This window comes from Siphateles boraxobius, unplaced genomic scaffold, assembly GCF_051911475.1.
Source record: "Siphateles boraxobius isolate OS27281-9 unplaced genomic scaffold, OSU_SipBor_1 46, whole genome shotgun sequence".
Classification (NCBI taxonomy): Eukaryota; Metazoa; Chordata; class Actinopteri; order Cypriniformes; family Leuciscidae; genus Siphateles; species Siphateles boraxobius.
In genome coordinates, this window is record NW_027509097.1 from 11769337 (window position 1) to 11797248 (window position 27912).

Here is a 27912-nt window from a genome sequence, read left to right on the forward strand (position 1 = left end):
TTGTTTCAACTTTTTATTTTTCACAAGTAAATTACTAGTTTTTTCCCAATTGCTACAGTTTTTCTCGATTGCTAAGACACATTTCTTGAAAGCTGCTCTCCTTTTCTCTAAACTGTGATCACAAAACCCAATTTTCAAGCTACATTCACAAAACCTCAGACTCTTCTTCCAAAACCAAACTTTCACCTCAAAACAGTTCAATCTGTGCTCAAAACTGAACTATGTTGTCAAATCGTGCCCCGAGTCAATCAAAATTAAAAACACTACTGAACAGTCACTTAACACTACGTAGAAAAATAGAAAACACAATGCTCAGTACATGAAGCTGGAGAAATAAATGTTTATTGTTCACTGTAGGCTAAATGCATGTTGCAAAACAAAAAAAAACTGTGCATTTAGCACTTGTACAAAAAGACAAAACAGAAATCTTGTGTATTTACACATAGCACTTGTAAAAACAAACAGAAATCTTATGTGTTTGCCACTTGTGTACAGTAAGTGTGTGTGTGTAAAAATAAAGTACAAAAATATACAAATAAGTGCATTACTCAGCCACAGCATCATGTCTCCGTACTGGGTCAGGCCACAGGACTTCATCCACATCACAGGCCACATTTTGTCTGGCCAGGCAACGGGAGAAAAACCCCCTGGCATGCCGTATCCAGGCTTGGCGTGCCTCCACACCGATGTCACCACAGGCAAGTCCCATGGCTTGCAGGAGATTTACCCTGGTGTAAGGTTGGCGTTCATATACCTTCCACCGCCATGAGGAGAAGAATTCCTCAATGGGGTTTAGGAAAGGGGAGTACGGTGGAAGGCAAAGATTGATAAAACCTTGGTTCATATTGAACCACTCTCTACCCTGGAGGGCTCTGTGAAAACTCACATTGTCCCAAACAACAACATAGATGGGATGCTCATCCTGCTGCCCTAACAGAGCATCTCGCATGTGATTGAGGGAAATCAGGAGCTGGTGAGTGTTGTAGGGCCCCAGGTTGGCATGATGGTGGACAACCCCATGATTGCTGATGGCAGCACATAATGTGACATTGCCACCACGCTGCCCAGGAACACCAACAATGGCCCAATGGCCAATCACATTACGACCTCTCCTTCTCCTTTTGGTGAGATTAAACCCAGCTTCATCCATGTAGATGTATTCATGGGGTCTTTCCATTGCATCCAGTTGAAAAACCCTCTCTAGAAATAGATATAGTTTTGTAAGTGATATGGAAAAAGTGATTTAGGCCACTACAGTAAATCACAACTTAGAGTAATCAACATTGAATATGTCTGGATATATGCCAACCTGTACATACTGGAATCTTTGCTCTTTGATTCTGTCTGAGTTGCGATCAAATGGCACTCTGTATAGCGGTTTCATGCGCAGTTGTTGCGCTTGAGGACACGATCAACAGTAGAGAGGCTGACACTGTTGATACCCTCAAAATTTACATGGTCCTCAATGATCTTTTGCTGAATTTCACTCGGTTTAATGGCATTGTTCTCACGGACCATATCAACAATTAGGGTCTCTTGGTGTGTGGAGGATTAGTGACCCCCCATGTGGCAGTCTTTCAATTCTACAAAAATAGAACATGGAGTTACAAAAAATATACATGGAATACCAGGCCTACAAACAGTTAGACCAACCCTCCATTACAATTCTACAGTACATTGGTACAGTGATGTACTGAAACATATATTTACTTACAGTATACTGTGGTACAGTATATAGTATGTCATACAGTAATTGCTGTCAACATTTACATACTGTATTATAATGTCAAAAAAAGGTAATTACCTGTTCCCTTTCGAAGGGAACTCAACAATACGTCAACGACGCTATGGGGAACGCCTCAGGCGTGAGAGGTGTCTGAAATCACTATCAAATCACGTCAATCATATTGACCGGCGACAGCCCGTGAATCATTAGCGTGAATGATTAACGTGCGACCTGGAAGTATAAAGGGGCGCCTTGCAAACATGAAAAATCATCTCATCGTCTTCAGGGACTGTTTGTTTGAAACGCTATTCAAGTATACGAAGGTAAGAGAAAGATGAAACGCACAGCTAAGGCAGATTGTTTTCGTAAGTGTGCCGACCCGTGTCCGAGGTTTCTGACACCGGCCGACACACACGAGCTGTGCGTTTTTTGCTTGGGTGAAGAGCACACACGGGAGGTTCTCGAGGGAGCCCTCTGTGCTAACTGCGAGCGTTTTTCTCTTAAAATGCTCCGCTCTCGTCTGGCCCTCTTCTCGAGTGAAGGGGGTTCAGCGTCTGGACCTCACGGCGCGGGTCCCGCTCGTGCCGAGGCCGAGCGGCGACTTAAATCATGGGGCTCCCAGATGGAGCTCGTCGATCGCCTCGAGAGGGTTGTTAACCTCTCAGATGATTCGACGGCTGACGAGGGCGAACTGCAGGTCGATGGGGAAGATTACTCACCGACTGTACCTGCAGTTGATGCTCTTCAGGACGCGCAGGAGATGGCTGAGGAGGTGTATGATCAGGTAGATCCTGAACCTCCTCAGCCATCCTGCCCCGTGTATGCAGAGTTGGTGGATGTGATGGAGCGCGCTGTCAATAGGCTGCAGCTGCCTTGGCAGCGCGCTAGAGGAGAGATCGCTCGCGGTAGGCTCGACGATCGGTTTCTCCCCGGCCATACACCACCAGCTCAGGTGAGCCTTCCATTCCTTCCTGATCTTCACACGGAGATCGAGAGGGCATGGAAGAGCCCATACTCTGCCCGTATTCACCGACATCAGCGGGCCAGTTTCGCTGATGTCGAGGGGATCGGAGAGCATGGGTACGTGTCAATGCCGCCCATTGACGAGACGTTCGCGAACTATCTCGTGTCTGGGCGGGCAGCGACATTGAAAGCTCCAACCCTGCCATCCAAACCGCTAAAAACAACGGCTCGTTTGAATGGCAGAGCATACACGGCAGCAGGTCAGGCCGGTGCTGCACTGCACACCATGGCAGTATTACAGGCGTACCAGGCCGACCTGCTGGGGGATCTCGACCAGGGGGCAGGGATGTCCCCTGAGGCGGTGGCTGAGCTGCGCCGCACCACAGATCTGGCTCTCCGGGCCACCAAGCAAACCGCTGCCGCGATCGGACGGTCGATGGCGGCGATGGTGGCCACGGAGAGGCATATGTGGTTAAATCTAGCTGACATCGGGGAGAAAGAAAAAGCCTTTCTCCTCGATTCGCCGGTTTCGCCTTCCGAACTCTTCGGCACCTCCGTAGAGGCGGTGGTGGGGAAGTTCAGGGAGGCGAAGGCGCGCTCAGCAGCGTTTAAAACTTGTATACCGCTGAGATCCGCGTCCGTACCCCGGCAAGCGGGAGAGCCTGGCCCTTCACGGTCTGAGGACCGTAGGCAGGGTCAGCGAGCCAGTGTCGCCTCTCGTGCGCCCCCTCCCTTGAGGAGCAGGTCGCAGAGAAGGCGTGACTCCCGCAACAGAAGAGATTTGAGGGAGGTTATCCAGCACAAACGCACACAGCGTTGGTAATGGATAACCTCCCCGGAGGGTCACGAAATCTGCCCTCTCTCTTCTGACCCCCAGGCGTTCGTAACATCAGGCCTGGGGATGGGCCTATGATGAGAACTATGTTCTGATGGCCCACCTAGGCTTGGTTAGTGGAAACGCCCCTTTCAGGCATGTAAAGTGGCGGATCCCAGGTTTGTAAAGAACTATCTGGCGAGTCTTCACTTTGCACGCCGCAGGTGAGCTGCTGGTCTTTTCAAAGAGTACTTTTTGTGATTAAAAAATAACATATCTCTCTTTACAGACCTCGTTCCCTGTATAGAGTCATGGGGTCATGTCAAGGTAATAAGGTAAGAGAACTTTATTGGATTATCAGGGCCCTGAAGTTCCCCGTTGGGTGGCCAGAACGGTAACTGTGTTAGCCTTCGGGCTGCTAGCCACCTCAGGGTAGAGTGGTTGGTCTCTCTCTTTAAATTGTTTTACTTAGAGTGTTGACTGACGCTAGAGCTTCAGATAGATCTTATGTCCGGCCCACAGGTCCGTTTTGACTTCTTCCTGAGTATGTCGCCCCTTGAGCTCTGTTTGGGTTTTCATTAGGCTGAGCGATTCTGCAGCCCTTTGTATGGAATAATACAGACTATATTCTTTAGTAAGGCTGTGGCTCCTCCGAGCCCTCAGATAGATCTATGCTTGCAGGCTGGCCCTCACCAGGGCCGCCTCTGTAGCTGGCCTAGGCTGTGCCAGGGATATTAGAGGCGCTCTGCTAAAAATTTTAGCATTTCTTCCTCTGACCCTTCACTGTGTGAATGTTGGTTTCTAGCATCCCTGTATAAACAGCCTCCTCCCGTGGGAGTCGTTAGGCCAAGGCCCGCCCCCTTCTCTGCATTCTGGGGTGACTAGAGTAATGCAGCGTGGTGCTGAGGATGGTTTGTAAGGACATGGTAGGCCTCAAACAGGCCTCCGTGGTATATATGTCTTTATTGAGCAGGGTTAGGCCGTCTTTCGCTTCACGAAGAAGACTGGGTTTCCTGCCCGACCCTGCCATGCAGAACTGGCCTATGGATTTAGGCCGCCAGTTTAGGCTTCACTCACCTCGCTGAGCTACTGCTCGAGCGCTAGGTTGTAGGTGGTTGGCTTTCATTCAAGCCCCACTCCCCTAGGTTGGGCACAGATACATTTCTGTCACCCCTAGAGCCGCTGGCAGGCCCGCACCCTGGTAACCTCAGGGTGAGGTGTGAGTATTCCCCTGTGATACAGGGTAGGTCTGAGCACTTCACTCCCAGTTCTGTTTTATCCCACCTCACACCACTATGGCTCGGGTCGAGTATGAAGTAAGCTTCACTTCTTCTTTGGTCGAAGTACGCTCCCCTGAAGCCAGAGCATTGCCTTGAGCTGACGCCCATGCATAGATGGTAGGCCCCTGACTAACTGGGGCCTCCGTTGAGGCAGAGTGGCGTATGTTGTACTCCCCTTGTTTTAAGGGTGCTAGCTTTCTTGCGGAGTACACTGCCATGGGCAATGTGATTAGGCACCAGGATGCTGTAGGCGCTGTGTAAACAGTTTTTTTCTGCCAACGAAGGCTGCGCCATTAGGTAGTAGGCCTCAGCAGGCCTCCTTGATTGGACAGCCCCCCAGAGGGCACTGTAGGCCAGCTCACTTTACGTGGTTGGCCTTGGTGGTTCGGGCAGTTGACTCACTGATGGGTAGTAGGCCTTAAACAGGCCTCCTCGGAGGTGAGTCCCAACATTGTGGGACATACCTTATAGCGCTACTGGAAGCCCATTAGTGAATTATGCTGTGTAGTATGGTTTCCAACAGCGTACTTTATGGCAGAATATGACTTGCTATTAGCTAGTAGGCCCGACCAGGCCTCCCTGATAGGCGAGTCCCCAGCTGGCTGGCCTTAGCAGGCCACCTTATACTTTCACCCGGACTCAGGGCTCAAAGCTACCAGTGAGTTCCCACAGATAGTGGTGACCAGGTAGTATGCCTCACCAGGCCTCCCTGAAGGTGAGCTCCCCACATACTGTGGTTGTAAGGTAGCAGGCCTCACCGGGCCTCTCTGAAGGAGGAGTTCCCACATACTGTGGTGAGTTCCCACAGTTTGTGGTTACCAGGTAGTAGGCCTCTCCAGGCCTCCCTGAAGGTGAGCTCCCCATATACTGTGGTCGTAGGGTAGCAGGCCTCACCGGGCCTCCCTGAAGGTGAGTTCCCACGTACTGTGGTTATCAGGTAGTAGGCCTCACGTGCCTCCCTAAAGGATCAGGTAGTAGGCCTCTCCGGGCCTCCCTGTAACGCTCCCTAGTGGTGCTGGGTTTAAGAAGCTAGTGGTCTCTTGCTATCAGTTTCAGCTAGCCTTAATAGGCAGCTGCTGAAGGCGAGCTTGCGCCCTGGCTCGCTAAAGTGTTCATTCTCTGCTAAAGGTTCCCTCCCGGAACCTTTTCTGCCTACAGCCTGGTTTGCCTACCAGGCAGACCTTGTGCTCCCCTCACGAGGGTCTCTATGAGCATACGGCTTCCTGAGTCTGGTCAGACGGTCGTAGGCCTCTAGTGAGGCCTCCCAGTTAGATCAGCCCTTAGGCCTTCACAGGCCTCCTCAGTGTTTTGAAACACAGACACTGGGTTGATCCGTGGATCGAGTAGAGAAACTCCCCTCGCTAGCAAGGGTCGGAAAGCACTATGCTGAGTCATACTCTCCGGGATATCCCGTCTCTGAGATCCGGGCCGAGTGGTTCACTGCCAGCTTCGCAGTCCCTCGGGTTGGATGCCTTACTTAAGGCATTTGTCCAGAGGCTCTGTCTTCAGACAGACAGGATTTGGCCAGACTAAGTGTCTAGGTACTGGCGCCAGGTCAGGCCGTCCTGGTGGCATTTCGGGGTGAGTACGTTCCCCTGAATAGTGACTGGCTGGGGTTCTCTTGGGTTCCCTAGCCACATTCCCTAGAAGGGACCCCTTCTAATTGGAAGCTGAGGTTCCAGGCCCTGAGCCGGCCCAGGTAGACCTTTCATTTAACCATGTTTATGAAGGTTTTTCTGTGAGGCTGTAGCTTGGGCTATGACCGTAGGGAATGCTGTCACTGACAGCCCAGTGTGACCTGAGGGTGAGTGGTTCTAGCGTTTCATTTGGAGTTGCTGGTTCTGACAGTTGTCACTGCCACTTGGCATGCACTCCCCTTAGCATGGCGGCGTTGGTATATCGTTCCCCATAGCGTCGTTGACGTATTGTTGAGTTCCCTTCGAAAGGGAACGTCTCAGGTTACGACTGTAACCTATGTTCCCTGAGAACAGGGAACGAGACAATACGTCTCCCTGCCATGCCGCGGGGCTTGCCTACCGTACAGTCCCTTCAGACGATAAGGTGATTTGTCATGTTTGCAAGGCGCCCCTTTATACTTCCAGGTCACACGTTAATCATTCACGCTAATGATTCACGGGCTGTCGCCGGTCAATATGATTGACGTGATTTGATAGTGATTTCAGACACCTGTCACGCCTGAGGCGTTCCCCATAGCGTCGTTGACGTATTGTCTCGTTCCCTGTTCTCAGGGAACATAGGTTACAGTCGTAACCTGAGACGTTCTCTTCTCTAAATCTTCAGATTATGGTGGACACAGTGAGTCTACTGATGTTTGGTTGTACTCTTTGTCCAGCCTCCCCCATGCTCATACCATGGACAAGAACATGGTCAATCACAGTAGCTCTGATTTCATCAGATATTACTGTTCTTTGTCTTCGCTGACCACCTCGACCTCCTCTCACACGAACTCTTCCTCTCAGATTTCTGTCCATTGTAGGGCCTCACAAACCAGTGCTCTCTGAACTGGCTTACTGTATATGTCCCTCACATCATTAGCCACAAGTTTGATCAATTTTGAGTTGTTGTGTTCAAGCGGTGACACCTTTGCTTTAATTGTGTTTGACTTTTGTCACCTGTGCTCACCATTATGCAGCACGGGTGCATCACAATGAAAATGTGTTGGCAAGTTGTGTCTAAACAAGTGAAAAGTGCTTATAGTTTTGCCAAAAGAGTGATTGATTCAATCAGTGGGTTCAGGCAACTGAGCATTTGGTTCAGACAATAGGGTTTAGTGTTTTAGCAATTGAGAAAAACTGTAATAAGCATTGTTTAATACTGAAGCCACATTTTCAAAACTTTGGGTTTTTTTTCAGGATTTTGTTGTTGTTTCAGCGTCTTTTTTTGCATGTATATTACTATATGTAAAGATATAGAAAAAACAAATAGCTGCATTTCTCATTAATTCTTTATGCTGTATACAGTCAGTAAAACGAAAAGATCTTATTCTTATATAATTAATATTTATGTGAAAAACAAACATTCAAAAGTTCATCATTAATGTGTTCCCTGTTGTTTGTGTTTTTTAGGTCAGTGTGTTATGAATGAAATGCATGTTTTCTGAATGAGAATTGTTGCCAGTGTTATGGTGGAACGAGTTAATTTTGAGACATATATGAAGTGTTTTGCTTGTGTGAGTGAGTTTTGGAGGTGAGATTAACTGTTTGGCCAAGATTCATCTTGGAAATACAGACTGTATGAAGAGTTTTGAAAAAGTGGCTTCAGTATTGACCGATGCTTGTTAGCATGAAACTGTAACACTATAGACAATGTCTCCAAACTATGTTGACAGTATTAGTGTTTCGTATTGTTTAAAAGTTTATTTCAACATTTGTTCAGTTTGTAGTCCTAAAATCTAGAGAGAATTTGCATATTGTGCTATTTTGGGTCAGTTTGATCTCTCATTATATAAAGCTCATATTATATAAAGCTCATATTAAATATTTTCAATATTTAATATTACAGTTTTTCTGAATTGCTAAAACACATTTCTTGAAACCATCACTCACTTTCTCAAAACCTTACAGTAAACACAAAACCAAATTTTCAAACCACATTCAGAGAACCTCTGACTCTTCTGGCAAAATCAAACAATTGCCTTAAAACCATTTTATCTGTGCTCAAAATCAAACAATGCTTTTAGTTCCTACACACAGCGAGTCAATATTTTAGATACTACAGATCATTCATTAGACACTACATCAAAAAATGGAGAACACAGAATCCAAAGCATGCAGTTACAGAAAAAAGTTGCTATATTGTAACAAAGTAAACAAATTTTGCAATTATGTAAAAAATTATAGTAATGACAACAAAAGGTGAATAAATTGTATAATGTATGCACTGCAAGTATAGTATTGTACTGAATATTGTATAGTATTGAATGTCTGTATACTTGCAGTTGCATACTGTGAAAATACAGTGACCCAACTGCAAAAGCCAAAAAAGTTACAGTAAAAAACTCTAAATGAAAAGCATGTTACAGTCACTCAGAAGAGTTTTGCAACTGCAGAATTAAGTTCAGTGAGAGGGATTGATTCTGTTTCAGTATCACGTCTTCATGTCGGGTCCGGCCTGGGAACTTTGTCCACATCACAGACAATATCATCTTTGCAGGCAAAGGGAAAAATCCTAAAGCCAGATCCAGCCTTGACAACATTCTCCACACCTGCTCTTCCTCATCATCATCCTCTTTCTCCTTGTTCACCAACTCTTACTCATCTTCTTCCTTCTCTCCCTCTTATATTGTTTCCATCCATTATTGGTGTCAACATTCAGTGCAACATTTTGAGTCAATTTTGGGACTCTGAACTGACTTGTACAGGTATGATGTACACTACAGTTGGTTTGATCACATTATTAGAATGTTACAATTTTGTGTCGTTGTGTGTAAATGATGACAACAGTGTTGTAGTTGTGTTTAACTTTTGCCTCTTGTATTTAGCATTTTGAAACATAACAGTGTGCATATCTAACAGTGCGAAATGTGTTTTAGTGAGTGAAAATGTGTTTAGAGTTTGGCAAAAAGAGTGCATGAGATTTGCAAACAGTGTTTGAACTACCTGGACTAGTTTAATGTTTACAGAAAGATTGATTTATACGACCAATTGATTTAGGCTATAGAGAGTTTGGTTCAGAGAATGGGGTTTAGTGTTTTAGCATTTCAGAAAAACTGTAATATATGTGGAATTTATGTGATGCTGTATTGCTAGGCTTTCAAATAATGGCACGGATAAAACGTCAGGTCATCCGGATCCCTTGATCACTGATGGTCTTGTTTAAATTCCAAACCTTTTAAGCACTTAAAGTGTGTTCTTTGAAGTGAAGTAGCTGCTGTATGATTGATGAAGTGGAATGAGCTCTTGATTCAAGGTCTTTCTTCAACTTGAGGTATCTGTGAGAGATCTGCCATGCTTCTTCTGAATGATGTTCATTAAAACACCCGCACAGTGCTGTATAGGGCAGCATTATAAGATGGTGTCGAGAAATGTGATATCTGGACCCACTTACAGAAAACTATGAAACATCCATTCACAATCATCATATGAGTTAGACCCCTTTGCGGACCTTAAAAAGCTTACTAGGTCAGAATTTGACATTGTTTATCTCCTTTAGACATCAAACTTGTTTATAATAACTGAGAATCTTACAACCACCTACAATCATACATTGTTTATATTGTTTCATTTTTAACATTTTATCCAAGGTGTTATTGTAGTTTTTTAAGCAGAAAATCATTGCTCTGCAATACTTAAAAATGGATTGTAATTTTTTTCTAAAAATGCTCTCAGATTCTGTTTGGTTAATCGTCATTCTGTGGTCCAGTATTTTTTTTATAATGAGTGCTATAATGAGTGCAACCAATTTAATTATAATTAATGTTCAGTCAACCAGCCATTAATAGCAAAAATATAACCTTTTTAAGGAAGATCATATGTTTATACATTAGCTCTAGCTACACTGCACTGCTCTTATATTATACACAATATTTAAGAACTATAAAACAGTAGGCAGGGCTATAATTGTCAGGATTTGAGTTTATTTGTTCATGTTTAGAGTTTGTTTTTTACCTGTTTGTCTGTTCAGTTCCTGTCTGAGTTTTCTATGTCAATCTCAGTTTATTTCCTAGTTAATCTTCTACCTGTTAGTTCAGTCTTCCTCCGTCCCCTACCTGGTTGTATCCATGTTTACTGATTTTGTTAGTACTTAGTAATCCTGTCTCCTGTTAGTACTTGTTAATCCTGTCTAGTAGTCTGTCTGTTCCGTGTTTTAGAATTCCAAGTATCTTGTTAGTTTGAGTTTCTGATTAATAAAGACGGCTGCATATAGATCCTGTTTCTTCTCTGCTACCACCAGACCTGTAACTATAAAAGATGAGTTCCCAGCAATATTTAAATTAGTAGCCAATAAACATGCTTTTCAATGACAGGTTCCAGGTTCCAATCTGTACAGTGAAATCCTGTTCACATTAGTGACATTTCCAAGCAATTATAGATTCACAGGGTTACAAGGTTTTTCATTATTATTATAATAATTGCGTATCCACTGTTGCCAGCATGTAAAGCTTGAATGAATTAACAGGTATTTCTGAGTTGATAGGGGAAAAAAATAGTTGGCCATTTTCTGGAGCATGAGTGAGGTGGTTGATCTAAATGTACTCTTTATGGCCTGTAGTATGATTTATAACTCATACAGTATGGAATAAACAATGTGAAGGACTTGCTTTAATAATGCAGTGCTGGCTCACATATTCAATGCATTATGAAATGCAATAATGTTTCTTTTTCTCCACAGGCTGTGAGTTATATGCATTCTGCGGCGCTCTGTTTGGAATCTGCTCAATGATCACGCTCATGGTTATTGCGATAGATCGATACTTCGTGATCACTCGTCCTTTGGCCTCGATTGGCGTTATGTCACGCAAACGAGCCCTGTTGATACTCTTCGCTGCTTGGGTGTACTCTATGGGCTGGAGCCTGCCCCCATTCTTTGGATGGAGTAAGTGCTTACAAACACTCACTTGCCAGGGGCATTTTGTCTAAGGAGACAAGAGAGGCATTTCATTTTAAAATTTTATATAAGAAAAAAATGTGTTTTATATTCACAGGTGCGTATGTTCCTGAAGGTTTGCTAACATCCTGTTCGTGGGACTACATGACCTTCAGTCCTTCAGTACGCGCCTACACAATGCTGCTCTTTACATTTGTATTCTTCATCCCCCTCTTCGTCATCATTTATTGCTACTTCTTCATCTTCAGGGCTATCCGTGATACCAACAGGTAAGCACTTTTACCATTTCAATGAGCGTGTTTGACCACAGGTCTGAACCAGAAAGAGGAAATACAGGTTTGTTTTGTAAAGGGCAATTGTATTATTTATCAAAAAAAGATCAATTTTAGATTAGTGCTGTGTTACGGTGTTCTTTACAAAAGACAAAGATGATCAAATCTGTTTGTACGCTTTGATGCATGTTCCATCTCTTCCTGTCTGTACTGAATCTATCTGTTTGTTTACATCTCTGTACGATGGAAATAACAGAGCTGTGGGAAAAATCAATGGAGAAGGAGGACTCAGAGACTCTATCAAGAAGATCCACCGAATGAAAAATGAATGGAAGATGGCAAAGATAGCACTTATAGTGATCCTGCTGTATGTCATCTCTTGGTCTCCATACTCCTGTGTAGCTCTAACTGCTTTTGCTGGGTGAGAATCAAAATGTCTTACACCCAAAATCCATTGCTTTTACTACATCCTTTTTGATTGTTAGCACACACTTCAGTTGTCACTCTGCTAACACATGATATTCACCATTAGAGATTTCAGTTATTTCTTTACACTGTCTAGACTTTCAAGGCAGAAGTAAGTTATATTATAAGAGCAGAGATAGAATAATACAATTATCCATTTATCTGAATCATCATATAATATAGTGTGTTCCATGTGAGATGCAGATATTTTTTCAAGGTAGTTATGTGTAGCCAAAGAGCTAGCAAGCTACTTGATACCTGTGCAACAAATATAATATTTTTTGTCACACTTCTAGCTTGTTTTGGATCTGTTTTTCTTTTCGGTCCATGTCTGATTCTTGTTAATCTTCTAGTCTGTTAATTAGTTCAGTTCTCCTCTGTTCCCTTCCTGTTTGTTTCTTTGGTTTCTTTTCGATTTTTGTATTCGGTTCAAGTGTGTCTTGTTAATTAACTCATCAGCTCCTTTAGCTCTCATGTATTGAAGTCCTCAGTTTCAGTCCATTCCTGGTCTTGAAATTTTGTTGTTATAATATCAGGTTTTCTCAAGCTGGCGGTTCATGAGTGGTTTGTGAGGGAACTGCAGGTGTTCATAAACATTTAGTAAAAGACTAAATATTTTATTTATTTACCTGCATGTTAACATTAGAGAACCATAAGCAAGCAAATATGTTGTAAAATTATTAAAATATTAACTTAAAATCCCAGGGGATAAATATTAGATCAAAGGGGTTCATAATCTTTATAATAATATAATATCATATAATATAATATAAAAGACTCTTATATTCCTTTATTCTCATGATGTCTTCCATCACCGCTTTCTTCCATCAACCCCTCAGAGAAAATGTGTCTCAGACTGTGGGGGGAAAAATGCTCTGCTTTGTTTTCATCAGACTTCCTTTGACAGATTAATGATGACATGTACCACGTACCTTTTGCTACATTTCCTAAGGACTGGAGGGTTTTACTCATTTACCTCCTCTTTGTAATCTAATATATCTGTTTGGAGCTGTGATGCGATGTCATGCAGGTTTGAAGAAAGTAATGCAGTAAAATGATGTGTAATGTTATGTCCCTTTTTACTCTTTCCACAGATACGCTGACATGCTCACACCGTACATGAACTCTGTGCCTGCTGTGATTGCCAAAGCATCCGCCATTCACAACCCAATCATCTATGCCATCACTCACCCCAAGTACAGGTATGATGATGCTGAGATCTATGCCTTTTTACATAGTTATCTATTCTGCTGTATTAAAATGAATTTACAGTATATTCATGGATACTAGTTGCCAGTGGCGCCGCTAAGTTAGGACGATTCTAAGGGCCCACAGACTTTTGGGGACCCCAGATATCGATTTTATTAATGGAATGGGTGCGGTAGGGGGCCAAACCTCATATTCTTTCATAGGTCCCAAAATTTCTAACGGCGTCCCTGCTAGTTGCTGCACATTCACATCAATTTTAACAATTTGTTACAATTATATGGTGATTATATACTGTAACTTCACAGTGAACAGCAGCACAAAATAACTGTGGAATAACAGCATAGTGTTTTTCTTTCAATACATTTTTGTATTGTGGTGTAACCGGTGGCGCCTGATGTGTGGCCAGCGACACCAGTTGTAAAACACTTCAGTTCTGCGTTGTGGAGTTAAACAGGACAGCAGGCGGCGGTTCACTTGGATTTTTATTCATAGTCTGATATAAAACACAAATAATAAATAAGCAGCTTCTTTGAGAGTGAATTGCCTTATTCTCTATAAAATAAATATGCTCACTGATCACTATTTGATCAACATGTGCTCTTATTTTCACATATTTAGCAGAATACAAAAATATAACTCAAAAAGAGTAAAATGACAAAATTAATCACACATGTAAATAAAATAACATTATACACATGAATTAAATATAGATGAGTAAAACATGAGTAAAATATAGATTTAAAAGCAATAATTACAAGAAATATTAAATGAGATTATAAGAAGTCAAAAGAAACCTACCTCTCCCGTGAGATTACAATGTAAAAGGGAAGAGGATTAAACAGAACAGGAGGTTATTGTAGCGCTAAGAGTCCAAAGTTCATGAAGTCCACAAAGATTAATAAAAAACAAGGTTGAACTGAATATCTATGACAGTTATGTTGATTTGTGACATCACAACAATTAAAGGGGAAAGCACTCATTTAGATCAGGCAGCTACATCAGGTATTTAAATGAACAATTTTGTGTGAAATCTACTTAATGAGATTCATATTTAACAGTGTAATTTATATATCTGTTACAGTGGCAGAAAATGATCTAGCTTGCATTGATTTTTTTAAAGCATTATGCTTAACCAGGCTGCATTCAAAAAACGTAAAATTGGTAAATATGATTACAAAATAACAAAAAAAAATTACATTTTAAAATGTAATTTATTCCTGTTATAGCAAAGCTGAATTTTCAGAATCATTACTCCAGCGTTCAGGCTCACATGATCCTTTAGAAATCATTCTAATATGCATGATCTACTGCTCAAGAAACATTTCATATTATTATCATCAATGTTGAAAACAGTTGCGGTGCTTAATATTTGTGTTTTTTTGTTTGATGAATAGAAAGTTAAAAAAGAGCAGCATTTATTACAAATTTATAAGTATTTTGTAACACAGTGGTTCTCAAAGTGGGGTCCGCGGACCCCTGGGGGTCCGTGAACGATAGCCAGGGGGTCCGCGAAATAATTTATAACAGCCTACCGTTTTTCCATGACTATAAGTCATGTTTTCTTTATCATCTGAAAACTTGCTATTTATTCCAAAGTGACTTATCGGCCTAATGCATTTAATGTCAAATAATAAAAAAGTATGCTTTTAAAGGTTTCTATAGATAGATAATCTATCTATATTTCTTATGCCTGTGCGTCAAGTATTCGCTGTGTTTTGGTCGTTTTTTGGGCACGCGCGCCAGAAGGAGACAGAGACGGCAGAACCGGCATCCTGTTGTTTTTTTTTATTTTTAAAAGGCATGACATTTTGTAGTCATTTTTAATGTACACACAAATAAAAAATTGACATTTTGCCGTTTTGAATGATGTACTCTTATCTGTATGACCATAAATAAGAGTATTCCTTTGTTTCCACTGCATAGGAAACAATCCAAGTGTTCGCGCCGGCGTCTCGCGTGCGCGCACAATAGGCTATGTCAATTCTAGCACTGCTAATTTTACATCAAAACCTATTCATTATCAAAATAAAATACTCACCGAACTTATAAAAAGTTCTGCTTAATTTAATTTGTCTGTTGTGCACTATGAAGGCAGTGACGGTCAATCATTATACCGTCGACTTGCTGTTGATCCAATCTCATTTCTCCACATGTGAAGATGCTGATACGTGCAGGTCTGGACCTCTGTAATTTTTTTAATGTGTAGCCTATTATATAATGAAAGTTTTGAAATAATTGCCTAATATAAACTCTGATTTGGCGCTGCAAGGATATTAAACATCGCGATGATAAACTGACCTTCTCATCTGAGCGGTTTCAGCAGACTACCAGCGCTCGTCAATGTCAAAATGCGCATTTCCGCATGACGCTTCAGTTATTCGGTCATAAAGTGTGAGATAAGATGTAGGCTAAACAAGATCTAGACACGTGTGAAATTAATGTGGGAAAAAATAAATACTCTGAACCCCAAGTGAATTTACACAAACTGAGAAAGTCAAAAAGCATTACTTTGTTCCCCGCTCTCCCAGCTACAGGTCAAGAGAAGCATACTGTGTCCAGGATGAAATTAACATTATTTTTTTTTAGCTAATTACAGTGGATATAAGCTCAATTTAACAACACAAGCACCTATTAAACATAATTTGCCATTATTACTGTACTATAGGCCTACTATTTGTGTACCTCGAATGTGTTCAAATATTGGAATTTAACATCTTTGCAAAATAATCCTTGAAACATTTCTCATTTAAGGCCATTCCTGTTTGGAATATGTGATTGTGTTTTGATGTGATGTGAACAATAATCTTATACATTCTGCATTTCCATTTTGTATGTGGATCATTCATTGTAAAATTTAAACTGTCATCTACTTGACAAAAAATGTATTCCACTGCCCACTGACATGCTTTTAAAGCTATAGTTATCCCATTTTTTGGCCTTAAAAACACCTTAAAATGCATGTGTAGATCAAGAAAATCTAAAATTCCTCGGGGGGGGGGGGGGGGGTGGGGGCGGGGGGGGGGGGGGGGGGTGGTATCTGGACCCACTAGCAAGATCACTTTTGGCACCTCAGTACACTATTTAGAAAACCCTGCATACGACCCTGGGTGAAGACTATTTGTGTCAAAACATTTCATTAAGCGCTCCCACATTAACTTTGGGCTCAGTCACTGTTATAAATATGAGGGGGTCCTTGGAAATATTTTTCCCCCGTAAGGGGTCCCTGGCTCCAAAATGTTTGAGAACCCCTGTTGTAACATACCAAATGTCGGACACTTTTGATCAATTTAACACATCCTTACTGGATGGAAATATTATTTCTTTTTAAAAAATATATTTTTTGCATTTTATTGTTAGATAAGTGCCTGTTAAATATTGTAAAATAGATGTGCACAAAAATGTAAAGACCTTGACAGCATATTGAGGCACTGAAGCACACCGATTCAGTTTCCCGTGCAAAGAGACCAGTGTCCAGTGAAATTAAACATTGTTCCACAAACATGCACGCTGCCTGCTTCATGGCCGGGCAGACCCAAATTGATCAGCGGGTTTGTGTACAGAGTGCTAGCACAAATACCTTGAGACGACAGAGGTAGATTCTGACCTTTAAAAGTCAGATTTACTTCAGATTGATCTGCTCTGGATGCATTGGGCCATGTGTTGCTCATAACAGATCTGCGGTGAGCTGCACAAGATTAATGCCTCATGATGAAGCAACTAAATGATGAGGTCATCATTTGCCCATTCCTATTGCCTCAATATGAGATTCTTATAAAGAATTGATCTGAACTGTTAAAGGGATAGTTCACCCAAAAATAAAATTCTGTCAGTATTTACTCACCCTCAGTGGTGGTTTTAGAAACGGGCGAACCGGGCAGTCACCTGGGGCGGCATTTTTTCTTGTCACATGGGGGGCGGCACGAGCAGTTAAAAAAAATTAAAAAATCGTCTGCGCCGCGAAGCGGTTTTCTATTATCTATCATTTCACTGTGTGGGGAATTGACAAATTGGCGCCCCTGCTTGCGGAGAGGGTGCCGTGTGTGACGCCGGTTTCACACTGCATGCGTTAACAGTGCGTATTTTTTTCGGCGCCCATGTTAACAGATTAGAGCATTCACACACTGCAAGCAGAGGCGGCGCGGCAGCGCGTAGCAGGAGCACTGTATCAGCAATACTCTAATGGAATTAGTGGGCTAAAGTCAGTCACACCACCTCGACTTTCTTCCAAAATAATGCACATTTCATTCATAATATTATAAATACAGGCCTATAGTTCCTGCAATCTTTTTTTCTGAATTGTGTGAAATGGCTAATAAAAATAAGTAATACAAAACGATTATGTGGGTCTTGACTTCTGTGGTGGACGCCAAGTTTTTTGCTATGATGCTTGTTATGCTTATACAACAATAATTAGGTTTTAAGTCAATAAACACGAGATCTAATTGCACCATAATATTGTGCTTTGCAACAAAACTGTTACAAGTTCAGTTATTATTTATTTCCATCAGTTGGGTTAACGTTAGGCCCTGTAATTAGCCAATGGAATTTTCAAATCTGTAGGTAGTTTCAAGTCATGTATACTTTTCTTGACCTCAACAGTGGTAGCTACAATGACATTTTAATGAAGGTGGTTCAATTAAGATATTTTTGATTAAATCTGCTGGATCACTTGCCAGCCCAGAAAAGTTATTAAATACATTATTAAAATAGTCCACGTGACTACAGTGGCTCAATCTTAAGTTTATCAAGCAATGAGAATACTTTTTGTGCGCAAAAAAAACAAAAATAACGACTTTATTTCGACTATTCATTTCCTTCTCTGTGGGCCTCGAGTGAGTTCACATAGTGTAATAGCATAGTGCTTCTGTGTTGTACGTCACACGTAGGCTCACTATAGACCTTTCTCACCACTTCCGCATTTGTGACCGGAAATAAGCAATCGTCGTGGAAAAATCTTCTTCCTCCCCGGTCAGGGCAATAGGTAAACAAATGGCGCTAGCAACGTGCAAGAGTCATTAGCATACCGGACTGTTGTAGCCATAGATATCCACAATAAAGGCTAACTATGGATATCTTTGGTTGTAGTTATTCACAAAAGCAGCCATATCTGTCGTTTCATTCCCTCCCTGTTGATAGTAAAGTTAGACGGAAATGGATTCAGGCTATCCGGTGGGATGAAGGACCAAACTTTACGATTAAAAAGGGGAGCACTTAACATTATTGTCGCTACACACAAGATGTTTACTTGGACAACCATAGACAGAACAAATTGATACCATAATGCTTCATTAAAAGCAGACTATAATGCTTCAGTATATATCCTCTATAATATACATACATTATGTCTAAGTAGACACGCTAATGATTTGCAGAGGTGGGTTTACTTTGTCAACTGTTACATTTACTTGAGTATTTTTTTTTTTGTTGAGAAATTTTACTTTTAAGAGTAGATTTAAATGTGGGTACTTTTACTTTAACTCTAGTACATTTCTAATGAAAAAAAACTGTACTTTTACTTCGTTACGTTGGGCGACGTTCCTCCCGTTATTTAATTTTTAATGCAATACATGTTGTAATGCGTAGTTTATTCCAAGCGCGCTGTATCTTTTTTATGGGCATGAGCGATACTCAATTCACAAATGAATCACTCTTTTGAGTCGATTCTGTTCAAAGACTTCATCAAACAAGTTGGCAGATCTGTCTAAGTCGGTTCGCGAATCAGTTTGAATGATCTTTACAGTTTCCTGCATGCACTGAATCCTCTGAAGCGCTTTCAATTCACACTCGACTCGGAGTGACAGGAAGATTTAAGAACATCAAGAGCGTTGGATGAAGTGGCGTGGACCTACAGTCTAGTGAAGTCAAATCTGCAAATGCATCATATTTTTGCCAGCGATGAAGATCTTTATTAGTTGACATCTTCGTATGCTGTATGTGAATGAATGATTCCACAGGACGATACATTCGATTTGTGAAAACTTGTACCCTTTATTATTTTATTTTGTATTCATTTTTGGTGACAAAGTTTTCCTCCACGAGCCGTGTAACGTTGGCAAATGTAATATTTGGCAAATCCGTTAGCGAAGTTGTGTAGATTTTCCGATTCATTGTCTGTTTTTCTGATGTGTTTATGCTTGACAGGAACTCCGCTTCCACAACGATTACGTATTTCCGGTTATTGTGAAAAAGGTCTATTGGCCGACGCTGGTAATGTGTGTGATGCGTGTGACGTACAACACAGAAGCACTACGCTATTACACTACGTGAACTGACTCGAGGCTCACAGAGAAGGAAATGAATAGTTGAAATAAAGTCGTTATTTTTGTTTTTTTTGCGCACAAAAAGTATTCTCGTCGCTTGATGAACTTAAGATTGAGCCACTGTAGTCACTTGCACTATTTTAACGATGTCTTTAATAACTTTTCGAGGCCGGGAAGTTTCAATCCCTTAAGAAGCCTATGGAGGAGTGATCCAGCTCTCAGATTTAATCAAAAATATCTTAATTCGTGTTCCGAAGATGAACGAAGGTCTTACGGGGTTGGAACAACATGAGGGTGAGTAAATAGTGACATAATTCTTATTTTTGGGTGAACTATCCCTTTAAGTCTGGTTTTGACATAAGACACAACAAACACAAAATTCCCTCGCCCCAATGAACCTTAGAGGATTTTTTTTTAAAGGTCACTATTATTTCATTGACAGCTATGGAAAGTCAATGCGAATTGCAGTTTGACATTTCCTCTTTTCATTTTCCCACCCTTTTTCACAAATCACCCCTCTCTCTCCCTCTCTCTCTCTCTCTCTCTCTCTCTCTCTCTCTCTCTCTCTCTCTCTCTCTCTCTCTCTCTCTCCCCCCCCCCCCCCCTTCAGGTCTGCCATTGCAAAGTACATACCATGTCTGGGAGTGCTGCTGTGTGTACCTCGTAGAGACCGGTTTATGAGCAGTAGCTTCATGTCCACACGACGCTCCACTTTGACTAGCCAGTCCTCTGAGACCAGCAGCAACATTCACCGTGCCGGGAAAGCACGTTTGTCCTCAGTGTCTGACAGCGAGTCGGTAAGAAAACACCTTTAGGCCAGAAACAAACTATATACAAGAATCATCCTTTTTTGCACGTGGAAGTAAGAAATTTTCTGTGAATTTGCGAGACTTAGCCTCTATAGGTAAATAATTAGAAGAATAACAAAGTGGTTAAGGAGAGATATTTGCCCCCAGGAAATTATTCTCAAGGATATACCTTTTTTGATGGCATATTTTTGATCACACAGTATAACAAACAGCATGTGGTCAATTTATGTGACAATTCAATTTAATAAATTATATCAATTTGTCAACCTGGAACTTAATAGGATATTTGAAATATCTGGGGCGTTTTTGATCACTTTTGTTGATACTTTTTTGGTTAATTTCTGAAGTACACATTGTAATAGGGACGTCACCAAGTGAACTGAATTGCCTTAAAAGGATAGTCTACGCCAAAGTGAAAATTCTTTAATCAATTGCTCACCCTCATTCCAATCCTGTATGATCTAAAAAAAGATCATTTTTTTTTTACCAAACTAAGATATTTTGAAGGATGTTGCTAACCAAACAGTTTCGGTTCCCATTGACTTCCATTGTATGGACAAAAAAAGAAATAAAAAAATACAATGAAAGTAAATGCGAACTGACACTGTTTGGTTACCAAAATTCTTCAGAATATCTTCTCTTTTGTGTTCTGCAGAAGAAAGAAATCTATAGAAGTTTGGAACAACATTAGGGTGCGTAAATTATGACAGAATTTTCATTTTTGGATCAACTATCCCTCATGTAACATGTTGGCCAAACATTCTCTTATGCATGCCATTGTGTAAAGTATGTTTCTGGCCTTCCTCATTCAAATGATCACATTATTTTTATTTTATTTTTATTTAAGCTTAAATCGTCCAACTCTCCTTATTGGATCAGCATTGAGTGTTTGTTGTGTATGGACAGGGCTGGACGGACACAGATGCAGATCTCTCCAGCGTGAGTTCACGGCCTGCTAGTCGTCAGGTCTCATCTGACATCCGGAAAGATTTGTCAGATATCAAGCACACTAGTTCTCTGAGCCTGAAGGTCAAGAGCAGAGACTCTGGTATATTCGACAGAACCTCAGCTCAGAGTCTAACTGAGCTGAGCTTGAACCGGACCAGTACATACATCAGTGTAAGTAAGAGTCTTCAATAAGTGTCATATCTCACCTCATTAATCAGAAGCTTCTCAGCTCACTCAGCGTTACTTCATTTATGAAATTAGGAAGCCCACATTCATCTTTAGACAGGAAACGACTCCATCAGATTTAAAATTCATTTGGAAATTCAATTCCATCCTTCATATCTTGAAGTTCTCTGCCCTGGTTTCAGCCAGCGTTGTTCGGTGACAAATTATAAGAGTCCTCAAAAGTGTGCATGGTTGCATGTGCTAATGATGCTGTTCTGTTATTTCATTTGGCTGTACATAAAGTTTGAATGAGAGATTTGTACTTCTTTCACTGGCTTTTTTCTTAGATATATCAGTGCGGAGCTATCACTTTCTAAAATCTACACACAGTTATACTTCCTCTGCAGATAAAGATGGGTTTTTTATTTCAGTCTCCTGGTACTGCTCAATAATGATACATTTTCTTTTTCATTTGAATGATAAATCATGAGGGAACCTTATCATAAATAACACTTATTATCGAAAGCTCTGTACCCTGACAGAGTTTCATGCACTGCTTATTCAGTGGCGTCACTTCTGAATCTTCAGCACGGAACATTCAGCGTGACCATTGTAGTCTGTTTCCCAAAGAAATTACTCTTTTGAGACGCTTCTTTTTTGTGAATCAGAAAAATACAGTGCAAGCAGTGTAACCTGATTCTCAAATGATTGACTCTTATTAAAAAGGTGCCATTATTATATACAATAAGAATCAACTAGTGTACAAACAGTCAGTCAGTCTAGTCCAATTCCTAAATTAATGACTTGCAGAACAAATGAATGGTGAATCAGAAATGTACAGCTCAACTACTGTAGTCCAATTTGTAGTACAAACGACTCCTACAAGCCAGTTATTTTTAGTGAATCAGAAACATACAGTGCAACCAGTGTAGTCCAGTTCCAGAAAGAATCATGCATGAATGACTCTGGATCAGTTCTTTTAGTAGATCAAATCAACAGCATACAACTAACTGTGAAACTCAAATATGACTGATTGGTTGTTATATGAAAAAAATATATATTTAAAGAAACGTATTATGCTTTTTGCCAGTATTAGTTTTTATAAAAATTAAATTTGCACCACATTCTTGTTTGTTTATTATTATTAGTAGTAGTATTAGTATTAAATATATATAGTTTTGTCCAACTACTAGATTGCATTTATATGGCGTTTAATTTTTTTAGGAAGCATTTTACATATTTATTGGTTTTATTATATTTTTTATTTTATATTAATTTAAACTCTAATCATATGGTTTGTGGCATTTTATAATTTTTCATTTATAATTTTTTCGAACTGTGACCTTTTTTTGGATGGCGACACCATTGATCTACTTCACTGAAGGGATTGTACAATATAAAATAATACCAGTCAACTCTCTCATGTTAATGGACTCAAACAAATCCTGCTTTTCTGCCTATCATCAGTCAAAAGGATATACAATGTAATAACATTGTTTCTAGTTTCCAGTCACAGACACTTGATTCTAATAAAAGATCTGCTAACACTTTACCATTTTTTAAATGAACAGAACCCTAATCAAATTGATTCTGCTCCAAAAGGCTCCTTTTGTTAATATAATGTTAATGCACACATGTCTTGAGCCAGTAGAGCATGTGAAAGATGTACGGTGTTGGATCAGTGCGAATGACGTTTCTTTAAAGTGCAGGCTTGAATGAGGGTCAATTACATTGAGATTAAGCCTGCTTTAATTCTCCTGCCCTAATCTGCTGGTTTTAGAGAGATAATCCCCATAAACAGAAGCTCATCCCATGTCATCAAGATGAACAGCATCAGTGTGTCCACTGGGTGGCACCTTCTGCTCTGCCCTTCCACCTTTTTATTTGACTGGTCACAGTCCATTTAAACACTGTGCGAACTTAATCAGTGATTAATTATCTGAACTTTAAGAATGAGAAAGAGAAGTGCTGAACTATGGAACTATGGCAACCCCTCATAATCGTCAATTTCATTCGTATCTCCCCTCTCCCTCTTTCAGACGGCAGGCGACAAAGAGGAGATCTCCATGGCTGAGGTCAGCCTGTCCAGTTGTCTCTCGTCCTCTGTAAGTGCTCTTTTCGGACTGGGTTAGGTTTTAAATGATGTTTGAGTTACAATTATTAACATAGGATTCCAGTCACTTCATGTAGTAATTCAAATGGGATTGAGATCGCTGTAGTTCTTAACATGGCATTGTCTGTTTTCTAATAGTGAGCGTTAATAGAAGGTCATATGCATCAAATAACCCACTGAAATAGACTTCTATATGATTGAAGGAATTTATTAAAGTGAATGACACTTTGTTCAACAAAGGTCAAAAGGAGAAATGTGGTGATAATAATAATACACCACAAGCAGATATTTCTATCAGTACTAGAGTAGATTTCTCAGAGGATGCTGAGAAACAATAGGTAATTTGCTCTGTAATCTTTTTTTGATGTGTGTTCGATTCATATGGTATTAAAATGACAAAATCCATCTGTGAAACACAATATTATCTTACCTCCTCAGGGAACAATAGTCCCATCCAAATAGGCCTAAAATTTATATAACAGCCATGCAGGTCCATTAGTGGTATATTTTGCTATATTCATCTATTTTGTTGTGCTCTTGGTGTAAATCTTGCAAATCTCAATGCATTAATGAAGAAGATGTTTGTGTCCAACAAAATAAGCATAAAGGATTTCATAACACTGAGTTAGTCACATTCTGAGGGAGAAAACGGATCTTCAGAGAGAAGAGATGCACAAGTGCTAGACTTTAACAAGGGAAACCAATCCACATGAGGTCAAATTAGGCATACAAATTGTCTTGCGCTCAGATGCAGTAGTGTGGATCAGAGAGGCCGAACTGTACTGTCACAAAGTCAACCGTGTGTGTCATTATTAATAGCAATAGACCAGAACCAGGCGATGACAGGAAGAAAACTTGTCAGTGAATGCAAACACATAGTCCAGAAAGTTCTCAAGCAGATCAAGCTGAAAACCCCATGTTGCTGAGCATCAACATGACTGTGGCAACTTAACAACATTTGTTTTCAGTGCACTGTGGGAGTTTTCATTGATCCCACTGCAACAGTCCTATACCTGCTTATACACTCCCAGCCCATCTCATTAGAATTCATTTTTGTACGTTGGCATTTATAATGAAAATTATTTATATATAGACAGCTTTTGTATACATGTAAATTTAGATCATATGACACTGAAAACTGGAGTAATGGCTGGTATAAATGCAGCTTTACCGTCACAGGAATAAATTACTTTTTAAAAAACATTCATATAGAACAGTGGTTCCCAACCCTGGTCCTGGATTACACCCAACACTATACAGTTTTGATGTCTCTCTTATCTGACACACGCATCTGAAGTCTTGTGCTCTGTCTGAAATCGAACACTTCCCCACTATATAGTATGCGAAAAACAGTACGGAAAAATAGTAGTATGACCAAATACATATAGTGTTAGAAAAAACAGTTGCCGAAAAGTATTGATGACTTACTACTTCCTATATATATATATATATATATATATATATCCCTTATTCAAATATTATTAAAACAAAATTTTTATGATTTTGTAAGCAAAGCATGTAGCATATGCTTGAAGTCAATAGAATGCAATGAAACGTCAAATTGTGCGGACATAATTTTTGGACAGGTTGTCACACTAAAAAATTATTAACACATACAAAAACCAGAGAGAGACAACAACATATTAATAACTGATTGTTGTAGTCAATGTATGCTTTGCCCCGTAAGCTTTTTGATTTTCTCTGCATTTTTTTCATAGTAAAATAAAAACTGTAGCGGTAGTTTGTCTTTTCTGCCAAATAATTATATACATATTAGTTATTTAAAATTTTATTTATTTATTTCCTCACTCACTGTCTTTTCTCTGTCTCACATTTAGCCAAATATGGTCTCAGACAAAGTTGATGAGAAAACACTGTTGGTTCGGATCCCTTCCATCATTGTTACGTCAGAGTCCAGTCCAGCCCTCCTCTCAGTAGGGCACACCAGTGGCTCCTCCAGACAGCTCCCAGGTGCTTCGGTGAAGGAAGCCTCTGTCACTGTGGACACTGCTGGCATTGACTGAATACGGGCTACACTACCACTGACTTATACTTAAGGACACAATCTCAACAAACTCTTGGTCATCTGACTTGTTCCTTCCACCATTTTGTCTCCTTTACACAGGGCTCAAAATTGAACCTGCATGCTGTTACAACTGACGTCTGAAATTTGGCAGTGCTGTTATTGTTGTATACTTTTGCCTGTTTCGAAGTGGAAAATGGGTGAACACAGCCTACAAGGTGAACAAGGTCTGTATTTCTATAGGAAAGTAGCGTCAGGACACCCTTTCAGGCTTCTTTCAGTGGTGTGGAGATGATCCTCTCCTCTCAGGGAAGAATTCGACAGTTCTGAAAAGCAGCAAACAGTGATTCACTTGTGGATTGACACTGCTCTGAATATGTATTCAGATACATCCATCCCTTTAGTGAGATGCTTCATCCATTGAAGGTTGTGCTTTAGGCCATTGGAATAAACGGTTCCCAGTGCCTGCACAAGATCAAAAACAACACATGATCTGTGACTTGAAGATTCAAACGCCTAGTTTTTACCCAGCCAGAGATTTTTGTCTCACTATGAAATGTAGAGCCCTGCCTACATATGTAAAAGTGGATATTTTGATGTTTCTTTAAAGGTGAAGTGTGTAATTTCATGTATAAATGTAAAAATATTTCCATTGTAATGGCTGAAAAATGATAAATGGCCAATACTTACATTCTATGCTATTTTGTCTACGTTATTTAAAAAAATAAAAAGTTTTAAATGATACAAGTGAATTTAGGCATCACAGAATTATAATGTACAGTATGAAAATGTGTAACAATTTTCCGATTTGATAAAGATTACATTTATCAAGACTTCAAACAGATTAACTTTGCCATCATCCAAAGTTCACTAGGAATTGCGCATGCACAATTAAATGCCCAAACGCTAAAAACGTAAAAATCTCTGATATTGGGAGATAACTGATATGGTACTGATATATTGTGCACCCTTAATTTTAAAATTGAAAAATAAATAAATAATTAATTTAATTAAACACTCCAGCTTTAAAGTATCAGGTATTCCCACCAACGAATTCATAACGAAATTTTGAGAACCAATGACCAATGATTTTTCTTGCTGCTGATCAAAATAAAATTTTTGTCTTGATTATAGTTTATATATTTTTTCAGAACTGTATGGCCAATACGTATATTTGTCTATTGAATGTTAATACGAAAGTGTGCTCAACAAGTGATCTTGACTGTATGATTTTTCATGCTTTTGTGTTGTGCCATGTTTCTCTATCCACACGTGAAAAACCCCATGGTTGTGATCACCTGCATGCTTTCTTAATGTAAAATATTATTTTTTATAGAAATATTTGGTTTTGAATATTTTTCATTCTCTGTGCAGTCTACAATAACATCAAAACCCCTATAAATGTGAAATTGTCTTTTAAATTCAAACGACTCAGAGCCTGTGGCTGTAATGAACTACCTTTCAGATGCAGATTTGCCTTTCTGCTGGATTTCAGAGATGCTTTAATGGGATTAATATGCCAGTTTCTGGAAGTCCTTAGGGATTAGAGGGGACACGCTTTTAACAAGATTAGTTTTGGGCAAGTACTCAGCCAGAACTCTCCATTGCTTTTAAAGGCTGCTGTGTTCTCAAAGTTACATACACTTTCTCATATAATGGTCTCTGAAATCGATCAAATTCACTGCCAGTCTCTCTTTCTCTCCTGAGAGATATGTTTACCTTTTCATTTTGAGGTAAATATGGTTTGTAGATGTTTTATGATTTTCTATGTGGGGCTTGACCTACATATTTCCTGATGATGCCAGAATGTTCACCTGATTAGCAACTCTTCATTTAGCATTGACGCACATTTAGCAGTGAACACATATCAGTCACTCACAGTTATCAAGTAAGTCAATAGTGTGTCCTGCTGACTTGCATGTGATTTGTTGCCTGGACGCCGTCGGAGTGACATAATCAAGTGCTATATGAATGATAAGTTAGCTTATCAGCGAAAGCCACAGGTCATACATTATATTTGTGATAACATTGTCACGTCTTCATTGCCCTTGCCTTTCCTGTTTTCGTGACTCCAATTCTGAAGCTGTCATCCTATTATATTCATATGTGCATGGTAAAGTTCATAGTAATTTTTTTTTAAAAAAATTTTTTTTACCAATTCAAAAATGCCGGATGAACTTAGATAAAGATTCTTACTAGCCATAAAACTGCATATGTCATATTTTTTTATTAAAACAACTGGTCCCACTTTATATTAGGTGGCCTTAATTATGTTAATTATGTACTTGCATTTAAATT

At 40.1% G+C, this 27912-nt stretch overlaps 1 protein-coding gene across 2 annotated transcripts in view; it reads left to right on the forward strand.

The window, feature by feature from the left end:
* opn4b (opsin 4b) overlaps positions 1-26310 on the forward strand; it is a 41464-nt gene extending 15154 nt beyond the window's left edge. For both annotated transcript variants that reach the window (XM_077200783.1, XM_077200782.1), the window contains exons 4-11: positions 11135-11338; positions 11448-11619; positions 11879-12043; positions 13182-13289; positions 20167-20353; positions 21272-21484; positions 23518-23583; positions 25430-26310. In XM_077200783.1, coding sequence (XP_077056898.1) covers positions 11135-11338; positions 11448-11619; positions 11879-12043; positions 13182-13289; positions 20167-20353; positions 21272-21484; positions 23518-23583; positions 25430-25615 — 1301 coding nt within the window. In that variant the 3' untranslated portion in view covers positions 25616-26310. The remainder of the gene's footprint in view (positions 1-11134; positions 11339-11447; positions 11620-11878; positions 12044-13181; positions 13290-20166; positions 20354-21271; positions 21485-23517; positions 23584-25429) is intronic.
* Positions 26311-27912: the final 1602 nt, after the last annotated feature.